The sequence below is a fragment of the Eretmochelys imbricata genome, chromosome 15, assembly GCF_965152235.1.
Source record: "Eretmochelys imbricata isolate rEreImb1 chromosome 15, rEreImb1.hap1, whole genome shotgun sequence".
Classification (NCBI taxonomy): Eukaryota; Metazoa; Chordata; order Testudines; family Cheloniidae; genus Eretmochelys; species Eretmochelys imbricata.
This window is the reverse complement of record NC_135586.1, coordinates 14,837,165-14,850,497: the sequence shown is the minus strand read 5'-3', so window position 1 is coordinate 14,850,497 and position 13,333 is coordinate 14,837,165. Positions and strand designations below refer to the sequence as shown.

General features: G+C 51.2%; 1 protein-coding gene across 1 annotated transcript in view; it reads left to right on the top strand.

The window, feature by feature from the left end:
- Positions 1-236, top strand: part of LOC144275821 (uncharacterized) — a 28,797-nt gene extending 28,561 nt beyond the window's left edge. Inside the window, exon 6 of the mRNA XM_077835353.1 lies at positions 128-236. Within this exon, the coding sequence (XP_077691479.1) occupies positions 128-236 (109 nt within the window). The remainder of the gene's footprint in view (positions 1-127) is intronic.
- The last annotated feature ends 13,097 nt before the right edge of the window (positions 237-13,333 follow it).

Genomic DNA, 13,333 nt, shown 5'->3' with positions numbered 1-13,333 from the left:
CTCATGATTTTTGAACACCTGCGGTTGGCAATGCTGGGAGCTCCACTCACGGGCTCCCCTTGCTCATGGAGCATTCTGCGAGATGGAAGATTAACCCAGTCCTGCTCCTTGGCTGTGCTTCCAATTACAGGACCTTCTGGACTGCTACCTCCATTGCTTGGTGCCAGGGCTCGTGGATCCAGGAGTCTCTGCAAGAGAACTGTGTGTGTCCTCTGCTGTCGCTCATCTTTGTGTAACCCTCTGTCGACCTGGGTCGTGAACTTTCAAGGGGAAGGGGAGAGCGACAGATTGAAGCTGATGACCCAGCTTTTCCTGGCTATCACTAGAAAACAGGCGGAAGAAGTGAAGGGTAAACCTGCTGTGAATGAAGTTCTTGCTACACGTTTTACCTTGTATCACTTTCATTAGAAACTCTCACTTCCTATGAAATTATATTTTTGGCCACATAACTATGTATTGTTTCAAAGCACAAGACTGTCTTCGTTCTTTTGAACTTTATATTGCTGAAACCTGGCTACCGACCTCCAGCACTGCAGCTACAATGGAAGACCACTCTTTTTCCGTGTTTTCCATTATTTTGCAGATTTTTAACAACAGAAGAAAATTGCAATAACCCTATTTAAAAAAAAAATAATTTAAAACGCGACAAACTTGCTAGAACCCCAGCACCAAAGTTAATGATGGACGAACATTGGAATGAGGCCAAATCTGAGAGAGGAAGTGATGCCATGGTTCTTTGGGATGACATGGGAATGATGTCATAATTAGCTGTGGAACGGTTTCCAAAAAAAACCGAGTCCTTCGACTGTTTTTTGAGAGGAATGTGTGAAGGAAATAAGAACCGTTTAAGATTGGCCAAGGTCTTAAAAGATGCCATTTGGCTTCTTCTGTGCTTCCGAGCTTTTAAAGGTGATTGTGTTGCTCTTCTCTTGATACTTGGGTGAATCAAACAGGATGGTGTATTACATGTCATGTAGTCGCCTCAAGATCAGAATAAAGGCATTGAAAAAATCTGCACTTCTGTCTTGGGAAAAGCCCAGAACATAGCATAGGAGTTTTTCTCCACCTGTTGCTCTTTACCGTGAGTGATACAATATCTCTAAATATAGATGAGCTCTCTCTCCCAGTAAGATACCTCCGCCACACCTCCTGCTTGCACCCCATTTTTCAGCTGACAATAACACACCATTTAGGACCTTCGAACTTTCTATTTATTGAATCAGGTTAGACCTACGTGCTCTTTGGTCTTGAGTTTTTTGAAGCCCTTGGAATCGCCACCCCTGAGTCTGAGGACTTTAAAAGCAAGTGGGAACATGGTTAATAGAGGATTCTAGTTGCTGCTTTTCTGATGGTGGATCATCGTGTCCCAGAGCCCTGGGGACTTTGGCATAACTACCACTGAGAACTGCCTTGGCTTAAGGTCTGGAAAAACAGTCTAGGGCATTTTTGGATCCTAGGTTTTATGTGATGACATACAGAATCCTGGGGCTACTCTCCCAGATTGGACCACAGGGGTGACTTTCCCCCTTCTACGCCATGCTTCCTTGGACCTCTTCTTGACGTGGTTCCCTCCATTCCGGGCTTCTCCCATGGCACCGTTATTCCCCAGGACATGCCAAAAGAACTGAAAGTCCAAAAGGCATCTTTTTGCACATTACATTTAACATGTTTTATTTTTCAGTTAATAACTTACCTCCCAGCTGGGAAGAGGCCAGACAATCTGAAGCCGGAAGACTGACCATTATTCAGAGAGAATTCATTTATTAAACAAATTGTTAGCTGCACCATAGATTATCCATAGGAACAGTCGGCCTTTTACGACCTCTGGCTTTATAGATATGCTGCTTTTGGCTTGGCTTGATTCTGTGTGATGCTGAGCACCCATAACTCTTATTAATATCACAGGATTGGACTCTGCAGGGCCCATCCTGTGTTTATTGAAGTCATTCTCAAGGCTTCAGGGGGCTTTGGAACAGGCCCTGTGTATACTCCTTTGCTTTCCCTTCACTGCATCCGTTCCATGTCCAATAAACTGATCAGATCTCCACTAGTCTTTTGGTGTAACAGAAATAATACTGTTGCAGTGGAATATTATGCAAGGATCAGTGCTTTAACCATGTGCGCCCTGGCTTTGCCTTGCTATTTATGTAGCAGTGAGACGGTTACCTGATGGCAATGTTCCCTTCGTCTGTCCACTAATGTTCTCACTTCAGTATCTTCTGGTCCATTTGAGTTGATGGCTCCTATATCCTCCTCCTATATTGTCCGTGTCCAGTTCGGGGGGCCATGTTCTCCTTTTTCTAATGGAGTTGTGTATGTAGGTCAAATCCTTTCTCGTGAATTCAGGTTCAAATCTCAGGTAAAACAAAACAAACCAACCTAGACAGCATGTATGTACGTGCTTCCAACCTGCCCGTGGACTCCTTCATGGGTCCTTCATAGGAGCTCAGTATATGGTCCAACTATCAAGCCGCCCCCCTGCCCCTCCCTCCTGCCTCTGTGTCCTGGCATGACAGAAACTGAGTCTTCATGGATGTTATTCATAGGCAGAGATTTTTTTTTCAATGGGGCCGAAGGGCATTAGACACCAGTCTCCTGTTGATGTTCAGTGGGAGTTGGGCTCCTAACTCACTTAGCTCCTTTGAAATCCCCAGCTATAGATGTTCAGGCCAAAGGGAAGATTATGATCCAACCTCCTGCCTTATAAACAATCTCTACCAAATATCCAATTTTTTAAGCACTGACCACTAGACTCCTTATACTTCTAGGTTTCAGAGTAGCTGCCGTGTTAGTCTGTATCACCAAAAAGAACAGGAGTACTTGTGGCACCTTAGAGACTAACCAATTTATTTGAGCATAAAATTTGTTAGTCTCTAAGGTGCCACAAGTACTCATCTTCTTTTTGCTTATACTTCTACTGGCTTTTCCTGTTGCTCTAAGGTCCACCGAGATCCATATAGTACAAGAGCTTGTCACCATTTCTGTATGTACCAGAGAACTGGAATTTGGAATTCGTAGTGTTGCTCCCGTGTCTTTTTAAATGAACATGATTCTGGAGTGAAACAAGCATGGCTTTTTCCAGGTTCTGAATAGCGTACTAATTGTTCTGAACCTTATCGCTTCATGTCTCCACAGCCATAGGCTATGCCAGGTCTGCTGTTGCACAATAACATGTTCTTGAGTTACTTTGAATAAAGACAGTAGAAAACTTAAGGGGCGTGGTTGGATTAATATTCTTCGCCATTATAATCCCTTTTCTTTCTAGGATAAAGATGGATCATATGACTGAAGATGGTACAGATCCTAGAGGGTTCTGAGCTAGGAAAATGGTGTGTGTGAATTCAGGTTAACGGGGGATGTTAGGAAAACGCCAATTTACTCCCATGACTTTCTTAGAGACCATCTAAACTAGTCACTTAACTGGTTCCTCACAAGTTCTTGACTTGTTTCTAAACCCTAAGTAATCCACTCAATCTGTAACATAATTTATTCCATAGCGTCCTACTGCTAGAGCAGAGCATAGACCTGCCGAGTCCAATAAATTGCCTCCAGTCATGGGTTTTGCCTGGATTAAACTGAACACCCCTGAGGTTTTGCTTAATTTGATTTGAATTACACTTAACCCCTAGATCACCAAGTGAAAGTCATGCCTTTCGATAATCCATTGTATTTCTCCAGTGCTCTGAGAGGAGGGTGATTTCAAAGGGAGTGGAGATAGATACAGGGTATGTTTGGTACATTATAATTGAATTACTATAACTGAAGTGTGTAATGTAACCCCCCCAAAGCACCCTTAAATGCAACATTTGTTAAATATCCCCCCCATCCCCCAGTTTAATTTCTCTTTAAAGGGTAAGGGATGGGGGTGAGAGGTGCACATTTTATATACCGACAACACAGATGCTTTGCTATAAATATAGCTGTGTGTGACAACTTTTCTAGGTAATATTGCTGTGATGGCAGTCTTATGTATATAGACAGGATGGACATAACTCCTCTGGCTTATCACAAATTGTCCTGTTTGCTTTGCCTTGTCACCCATCCGTGACAATCAAGCTCCATTATGTAGCATTATCCTTTTTGCAACAGCTGTTGCTCTTAAAAGGGCATTTTTATGTGGTCCATTCAGATTGTCAAGGTCTCGAAAATCTCCTAGTATCAGAAAATGAGTCGTTAGGGGATGCCAGTTTCCAAAGCACATTTTAGTCTCTGTATTACTTCATCCCAAAATGGATTTACCCTCCCGTACGACCAAAGTGTGTGGAACCAGTTACTGCCCTGACCCCCTCCAGCTCTTTCTGAGCGGCATTCTCTTCTAATCCAGTCTTTTTTTTTTTTTTCATCCATACTGGGGTCCAGCCCATCCTAATGTGACTCTTCTGCTGGATGACTTTGATCCTGGGATCATGCATGGTGCAGCAGGCTGTACCTCTCTAGTGCTCCCTTGGGGAAAGGGGAGAGACAGAGCCTGGAGCACAGCCCTCTGACTCTGCTGTTTAGGGCCACTGCTCCCATACAGGGGGGTTAGTATGCTTCTGCAGCCCACAAGAAGCACAGTCCTAGGCCTCCAGGAAATGGGTGGGGAAGAAACGTACAGGCTCTTCTTTCTGGGAGGGCCTGGGTGGTCAAGGCTCTCAAGCTGTTTCCCCAGTCAGCAGCCCGTTTTCCAGAGTCCAGAGAGCTCTGAGCTGTAGTCCTGCTCCTTCCGAGTGCAGCCAGGCACTGAGCAGGGGTCCTTGGCTGCCATGGGCTGTGTAAACAGAGCCGTAGGGACCCACCCATCTCTAGGCTTGCCAGGCATCACCCGTGGGTGTTGGGACCTGTCCCAACACACAGGGGTGTGTTCAGGATTCCACACAGCTGGTCCAACTTCTGCTTTGATGGTCTGATGTCCGCGTGAGTCTTTCCACTGACTTCAGTAGGCGTGGGATGATGGGCCCTCATTGTGGTACTGTAGTTCTGTGCTCCAAGCCCTCTGCCGCTCTTCTGCTGAATGGGGAAAGGAAAGTACAGGCTGAGGGTGTGGAGTCTTGCTCTTAGCCAGGGCGTTCGGTAGGAGGCAGCTGCCCGGTGACTTTTGGGAGTAGGATGACCAGATGTCCTGATCTTACAGGGACAGTCCTGATTTTTTGGGGCTTTGCCTTATATAGATGCCTATTACTCCCCCTACCCCCGTCCCGATTTTTCACACTTGCTGTCTAGTCACCCTATTCGTGAGTGTACTCTGAGAGCACATTGTCAGCTAAGGTGTCTTCACCACGAATGGACCAGCCCTTGGCTGTAACCCCTGGTGAGCTGAGCTGGGCCGAGTGCTGTGTGGCCTCCTCGATCAGCCTATGACATGGGAGGTCTCACTCGCTGAGCTGGGGAAGTGGAGTCAGGATAGAGGTGAGCTCTGAGGAATGGAAGTCAACAGGGAGTCTCACAGAACAGCCTCCCTTTGTGTTGGAGGGCACAGCCCCGCTGCCCTGCCAGCCAGAGGGGCCGACACACCATGGCAGCAGGGAACAAGTGGAGGAAAGCACCGTGCCATGGCCATGAAACTGCAGCATTAACCAGCCTTTGCTGTAGCTTAAAACTCCTGTCATTGGAGGGGTGAGACCTATACACCCCACCTCTGCATCGAGCCTCAGCCCTGTGCCCTCAGAGTGGAGCCTGCAGCCTCGACTGAATCAAACCTAGCCAGGCACCATGAGTCATTGCCACGAAGCTGCAGGCTTCAGCTCCTCATGGCTCCTTGGCCTGGGGGGGGAGCCTTTCACAGCCTCTCAGGTTTCTCCAGGCCAAAGGGGTCTGCTCTGTTGCAGTGACTATCCTCTGCGAGGGGCCTAGGCGCCGACTTCTACTGGCGCCGGGGGGGTGCTCGACCCCACCCCCTCCCACCCCCATTCCGCAAAGTCTCTGCCCCCTCCCTGCCCCTATTCCTACTCTTTCCCCAAATCCCGGCCCCGCCTCCTCCCCTGAGCGTGCCCCGATCCCACTCCATTTATTCCATAGCGTCCTACTGCTAGAGCAGAGCATAGACATGTCTAGTCCAATAAATTGCCTCCTTCCCGCCACTTGCTACAGCTGATGGGCGGCGGAAGGCGTGGGGAGGTAGGCGGAGAAGCGGTGGCATGCTCAGGGGAGGTGTGGGGGGGGAGCTTGGCTGCCACTGGGTGCAGAGCACCCACTAATTTTTCCCCGTGGGTGCTCCAGCCCCGGAGCACCCACGGAGTCGGCGCCTAGGGCGAGGGGTAGGGGACGGTTGCTCCTCCGTGAGGTCCCCCTTTCCCTATCTGCCTTCACCAAGGTGCTGCGTTTCCCCCAACGCTGAGGCCACCTGCTCCGTGCTGGCCCAGACGCTCGCCCCGTCAATTCCAGGCACGTGCAGTCAGAAAACCACCTGCCCCAAGGGGTCTCGCTGTCATGACTGCCTAGCGCGCGCTGCTCGCCGGACTCTACTCGCCACTCAAACGGTAGGTGGAGCCCACCTGCTTTGGCCAGTTCAGCACAATGCTTTGTTGCCCTGAAATGGCCCATGGGAGAAAGGGATGTGTCAGCCACGCCCCTTGAACCCAGCTTAACCTTCACCATTGCTTTGTCTCGGACTCCCCCTGGCCCTCCCTGCTTCCTGCCTGCAGGGCTGGCCAGACCACCCCTCCCCTTTTTCTCCCCCCATTGCCTGCCCCTGTGGGGTCAGCCTGAGGCCCCCTGCTGCGACCTGTGCTGGGCTGGCCCAGCCCAAGCTGCTCTCCCAAGCCCTCCCTCCCGTACAGGGCTGGCATTGCTGCTTGCCCCCTCGCCCCTCCATATGTTCCTCCAGGCCCTGCTAGGGGTCACACCCCACTTTTTTGGCAAAACTGTGCATTTGTCCCGTTTGTTCTTGCCACCTGACCTTTAAAGAAGGGACTGCCCCTGCCAAAACAGGACATAGGATCACCCAAGTCTTTGGCTCAGTGCCTGATCGGCCCTGACAGCAGCAATTGCTGGAATTAGCAGCACTGAACAGAGGTGGTGGTGGGGGGGGGGGATAGTCCCAGTTCTCAGGGCCATTGTCATACAGCTGGCCCTTATACTTTGACATAGGAGAGAGCTGGGTCAGGCCCTTGTGCACCCCAGCTCCATGCAGCTCAGACACGGGGATATCAGAGTGGGGGAGATGGATGGCAAAGGGCACTGCTGAAGGGAGGAAAAAGAGAGATGAGTCCTAACAGAGGGAACAGTGAGGGAGTGGGATGTCAGAGAGAGGCCCAGAGTGAAAGGAGACCTTGGCAAAAGGGAGCTGCATTGGAGAAGCTTGTTTGATTTCCAGGCAGCGTAGGCCCCTCCTAGAGATGGCCTAGGAATGTAAAGCTTGTTGGGGATTGGTGATCGTGTGAGGCCCAAATGCCGACCCAGTCCCAGCTGCCGTCCCTTTTAGGGTTCCTGCATCAGTGCTTCTCTCACCCGGGACCGTAGCTTTGCACAGGGGTGCATAGCTGCTTGTGCAAAGTTGCCGTGTCGGGCGAGATGTCACACAGAGAGGCAGATTTATGCTGCCATGGAGCAGGGCAGGTTTTTGCTTCTGGCTCCAGCAGGAACTATTTGCTCCCCAACCAAAAGCAGTTCCCTCAGAAGCGGGCCATGTGAAGGAGACGAGAGCTCACAAAGCCTGGTGGGAGAGGAGGCAATGAAATACTCCCCACATTCCTCTGCCTGAACAATCACACAGGCTGGAGCTTGGCTTTTAGCCCTGCGGCTCCCTCCCCGGCCAAGCCAGCATTCCAGACCATTTAAACACACCCATGTTCCCGGACAAAAATGAAAGTGTCAACACAGCCGGGCCTGTGAAGAGAGCTCAGTTCGTTAAGAGTAACATTATTCAAACAAGGCAGTTCCAGAAAGCCAGGGTGCTAAGGCCAACGTTTTCAGACATGGGTGCACAGCTGTAGGTCCTTACATCCACATGCAAAAATCAGACCCTTGCTCTACGTGAATTTTTGTGCCTTGGGGTGTGTTTTCAAGTTTGAAAATGTTGGCACTCACCCTTCTGCGCCTCAGTTTCCCCAGAATCACAGAACTTGGAGATAGAAGCAGCTGCCTGTCCGATCATTTGGTCCAGCTCCGTAGCTGCCACTGGTACTGCAATAGCATGTAAAGCCCCAACGAGCTCAGCACCCCCATTGTGCTTGGCTTTGCAAAGCCGTATCGTACATGATGGTCCCTCAGAGCATGCCTAACTGCCCCAAGACAGCCAAGCACAAGCAGGCTGGGAAGATAGCGCAAAGGGGTGGGTGTTGCCTGTAAGGGTTAGGGCTCTTGCTGGGGTGGTCAGCACTGCTCCAGGTGTGAATCTCCACTCTGTGCGCTCTGGAGCAGGGCTTGAGCCTGCTTCTCTTATGTTCCAGGGGACTGCCGCAGCCTCTGGCTCAATACATCTGTAGCTAGTTATGCAAAGTCCAGCTCCAACAGGAGAGCTTGAGAGAGTAGCCAATTGCCTGCTGCTTAGGGTCATGGCTTCAACTCCCTGCTCCAAATCAGGCAGAGCAGTGGTTTGAATCCCAGCTGCATTGGCTATAATGGGGCGGGTGTATGTGGTTCCTATTTTCCCTGAGACTACATCCCCCTGGCTTAGGCGCCTCCCTCCAGGAGAGGGTACGCAGCTGAGAAACACAAGCAGAGAGATTTCAGAGTAGCAGCCGTGTTAGTCTGTATTCGCAAAAAGAAAAGGAGTACTTGTGGCACCTTAGAGACTAACCAATTTATTTGAGCATAAGCTTTCGTGAGCTACAGCTCACTTCATCGGAAGCAGAGAGAGGTGCCTCCTTCTAGCCCATCAGTCAGGCACCTAAGTACCTTGGAAGAGCTGGGTTTAAGCCCTGCCCCTCACTGCAGCATGTCCGACTGCCCAGCGTAGGTGGCTCCCCCTTGGGATATGTCGACACTGTGACGGGTGTGTGAGAGCAGCCCCTGCAGACATACCCGAGCTCGCTTGGATCCAGCTCCGTCACAGCTAGCTCAAGTAACATTAGCCACGTGGGCTGGCAGCACCTTCCGCGACCAGCCCCGCCCAGGACCCCGACCAGACGCGAGCGGTGAGGCCGTGCTGCGCTGCTGGGGTGACTCAAGCTAGGTCAGTGCAGGCTGGCTTGGGGAGGCCTATGCCTGCTGCAGTCACACCTCCCATGGCCGTGCAGACATACCCTCGCTTCGCTGGCTTCTGAGAATCCCTTCTTTAGGCACTTAACTCACTCCAGGCAATGCAGGGGGAGCCTGGGCCCACCAGGGAGCTAGGAGCTGTGACAGTGACTGCACCCCAAAGGACCAACTCATCCCCAGGGCTTTCTGCAGCCAGCAGAGGGGAAGCACCCTAGAGAGTAACAGTGCTCAGCAACCAGCACACGGACTGTGTGGCTGCGAAATGATCGCGCCCCAATGCTTTGGCTCTGCTCTAGACCCGGGGGGAGGGCATTAGATACGGCACGGACCCCTCCCAGGTGGCAGGCTGAGAAGGGCTACAGGGCCTTTAAGGGGGGGATTTAGAGACACTCAAGCCGGACTTATCCCAGCACCTCACTAGCATTTACAAATGGCAGCTCGTTCCCTGCCCGGGGCGGCCCCGGTCTCAGCGAATGACCCTGTTTGAGGAGCAGAGCCGTGAACGCCACAGGCTGGTAAAGCAAACAGCCCTGCAGCAGGCTGGAGCAAGGCTTCTCAGTCTGACGCGTATGAGGAGCCTGAGACTCCTTGGGGCCCAGCCTGTCCTTGGGGCCCAGCCTGTTCACCAAGGGCACTCAGCTCCCATTGGCTTAACGGGAGGGGATTAGGCCCGCGCAGAATCAGGCCTTAAAGAGACGCCCACATAACGTGCCTAGCTCCCATGCTGCACTTGCTGCAGCCTGTGTCCAGGGTCTGCCGGGGTCCCTGCAGCCAGCTCCTCCAAGACAGAAAATCCTTCTTCTCCCACTCAAGGCTCAAGCCGTTGATGTTTGGCTGGGAAGTGCTTGTGCCCCAGCACCATCACTGCCAGGATGTACAAGCTCTGCTGTAGCAACCTCGAGCCCCTCCCTTTGCGGCAGCTTGTCCCCTACTTACTCTCCCCACTCTCAGGTTGCCCCCTTTTCCCAGCAGGCCTTTCAAGGGCTGGCCCTTTAAATAGGGCGGAGCCAAGCATCTGCAGCCCTACTGGAGCCATTTTGCACTGGTCGCTGCCTTTCTCCCCCTCTGAGCTGGTGAGTCTCCTTAGTGCCTTCAGTGCGATTGCTAAAGAAGGGTGCTTTCTCACCATTGCCTTGTGCTACTGACAGCTGCTCCCTGAAGGTGCCATAATTCCTCCTAAGATCCGTTCATTTTTCCTAAATGCTTCTCCTTGGCAAAACCCCACTGGGCTAAATGCCACTGACCCCCTCACCCCCGAATGACACCCAGGATGATGTTAGCACACCCGCTTTACACACCCACACCTTGTAGTGTACATTGATTGTTCCCCTCCACTATCACAGGCTGGCTAAAAGAGAGGGTACAAAGCAGGCTGTGCGGGTCATCCTGTCTTGTAACAACTACCTAAAACCAAGTGAGTAATTTCTGCTTTGAAAAAGGGGACGTAGAAATCCAGCAGGATGGTTTCTATCAATCACTTGTCAAAGGTAATATAGCTTAGAGAGAGAACTTGTACATGAGAATATCTTTCCCTCCTGTCTGATTCACGCATTCTGTTTATCCTCAAAGGAAGTCGAAAGCATTTCTTTGGTATGAATAACCAGTGCCAGGGTTAGGCTGTGAATTAACTAGGCCAGAGGCTTTGAATGCTCATTTACCTCCCACAGTTCTGGGCTGGCTTAGTAATTTGACTGGTACCAGCTGTTTGGTGAGTGGACAATATGTCTCAGCGCTGAGGGCTGTTCACACAAATGTTGATCGCTGCCTGCAAAGAGCTGGAGTGTTTTTCATGATGCTCTGGTGGAATACGCAAGGAGTGCTTTGCGCAGCTGGGAAGAGGTGTGATACAGGGGCCATTGCTCCTCGCTCAGCACAGAGATGATTCAATGCGGATCTGAGCCAAAAGCCCTGAATGGTGGAAAATTTGTAAGAAAACAAATCGGGATCCAAAGGTTCTGGCTGAGCCCTCTGTGTACTGTGGGCTGATCTGAACTCCGGGGATGGTCAGATCCTGATTCTGAACCAGTAGTGCCAATTCAGGTAGTTCAGGGGAGGGGGAAGCAAACTCCAGTCCCTTTCTCCCCAGACAGCAGGCACCCCATTCCTGTCCTTACTCATTCCCTGCTCCCCCCAGGGGTCCTGGGTCTTCCTTGGCCTGGGAACCTCCCTCTCTCCTACCCACACAGGACATGAGCTGGTGCTACCAAGAGATGAGTTCTCACCAGGCTCCCCTGCACTCTGCCATACAGAAAGAGAATCCTGGGTAGTAGGTCACAGCACCATTTGGCCCAGCCACTTCTCTGCATAGAGGAGTGGCCAGGCCAACTTTGCTTGGTAATGTGATCTCATGCGCCAGATCACATCACCACACTCTGAAATTTGGCCTGGCTGCCCCTCCGGCTGTATGCGCCAGACTGCTCAGGCAGCAGCCGTACACATTAGTATGGGATTGCTGCTTAAAAGTGGTCAGGCCATGACCCCCCCCAGCTCCTTGGCCTATGGAGCTTTGAGCAAGTGCTAAGAACTTGGAGAGGCATTCACCCCCAACAGCAGCCAATCTAACCCTCTCCCCAGATAGTCCTGTCTTCCCAAACAGGCAGCTCACATTATGTACTCACAGGGCCCATCAAAGAGAGGAAACTAACAGAGTCGGCAGGGTTTGATCAGGCAGGGAGCACAGCTGTTTGGTGGGCACTTGCAGGCTCCCCCCGGACCCTTAACTATGCCCAGCTGGTTCTTATCAGACTCTAAAGAACACCCATGGCAGCCTGCATTGCCTAAGTCATGCCTGGGGAGTGCAGAAGGATTCATGGGAGTACTGCTTATGCAGATATTCCTGCTAAGAACTCAGAGTAAGGCCTATGAGAGAGCAGGTAGCTAAGCACATTAGCCTGACAGGAAATGTGTACTTCAGTGCACTGATCTGCACATGTCCCCTTCTCTCCCCATCATCCTGTGGTACCTTACACACTGCAAGAGGAGCAGGGTGCTTGAGAATCCCTCCTGCTCAGTGCAGAGGGCCACACCGAGTGCTTAACCCTGGACTCCATGCTCTGCTGCTCACACAGCTCTATCCTCCCAGAAGAAAACATGCAACGCGGGCAGCTGAGTGGGCCACAGCCATGGCGACAAGGGCAAAGGTGGGAAGTGACGTGGGATCCATTTCATTAACCTGCACAAAAAGGCTTCCACAGCTGCTGCTTTAAGCATGTTTAGTGGAAATAAAAGTGGGACTCCAGGCATGTAATGGACGGGGCGGAGAGGGTCTGATGGTTGTGTGAACTGAAGCAGGCGTGAAAGGTCTACGGTGCCTATGAAGTCCCTGACCAGCTGGGCCTCTACAAGACGACAGTGCCTCAGGGGGAACGGGTGTTGTCCATTTGTGCATGGAAATTACAGCAGACAGATAGAGCCTGTCCCTGGTGCCAAAAGGATGGCTTCATAAACCATGCATCAATATCCGTGGAGAACCGCTGCTCTGCTTCTGCTCCCTCCCAGTAGGGCTGTTTTGCCATCAAATGATGCCTTCAAAACCAGCCAGGCAGTGACATCTAGTGCCCTCTGCAGGGCAAAGGAGATAGATGCTCTGTCACCCCTACTTTCCGCAACTATACTACATGAAACTAAAAAAACTTTAGAGTATTGCAAAATGAATTTGCTTTCTGCGGTTGGTCTTTTGCTTGGGGATGCTAACCCTGGAGGAGATCCTCAGTGCCAGTCTAACTTATGAAAATAATATGTCTGTGAATCTTGACCGTGAAGTATGATTTCAAATCCTGACTTTAGTAAGTAACTATTATCCTCAGTGAGGAAATTGAAATGCTGAGGTTAGCTGGCTTGCTCAAGGTTCCAGTGTTAGAGCTCAGAGAATCAGGGAAGATCAGGGTTGGAAGGGACCTCAGGAGGTATCTAGTCCAACCCCCAGCTCAAAGCAGGGCCAGTCCCCAAGTAAATCATCCCAGCCAGGGCTTTATCAAGTCGGGCCTTAAAAACCTCTAAGGATGGAGATTCCACCACCTCCCTAGGTAACCCATTCCAGTGCTTCACCACCCTCCTAGTGAAACAGTGTTTCCTAATATCCAATCTAGACCTCCCCCACTGCAACTTGAGACCATTGCTCCCTGTTCTGTCATCTGCCACCACTGAGAACAGCCGAGCTCCATCCTCTTTGGAAGCCCCCTTCAGGTAGTAGAAGGCTGCTATCAAATCCCCC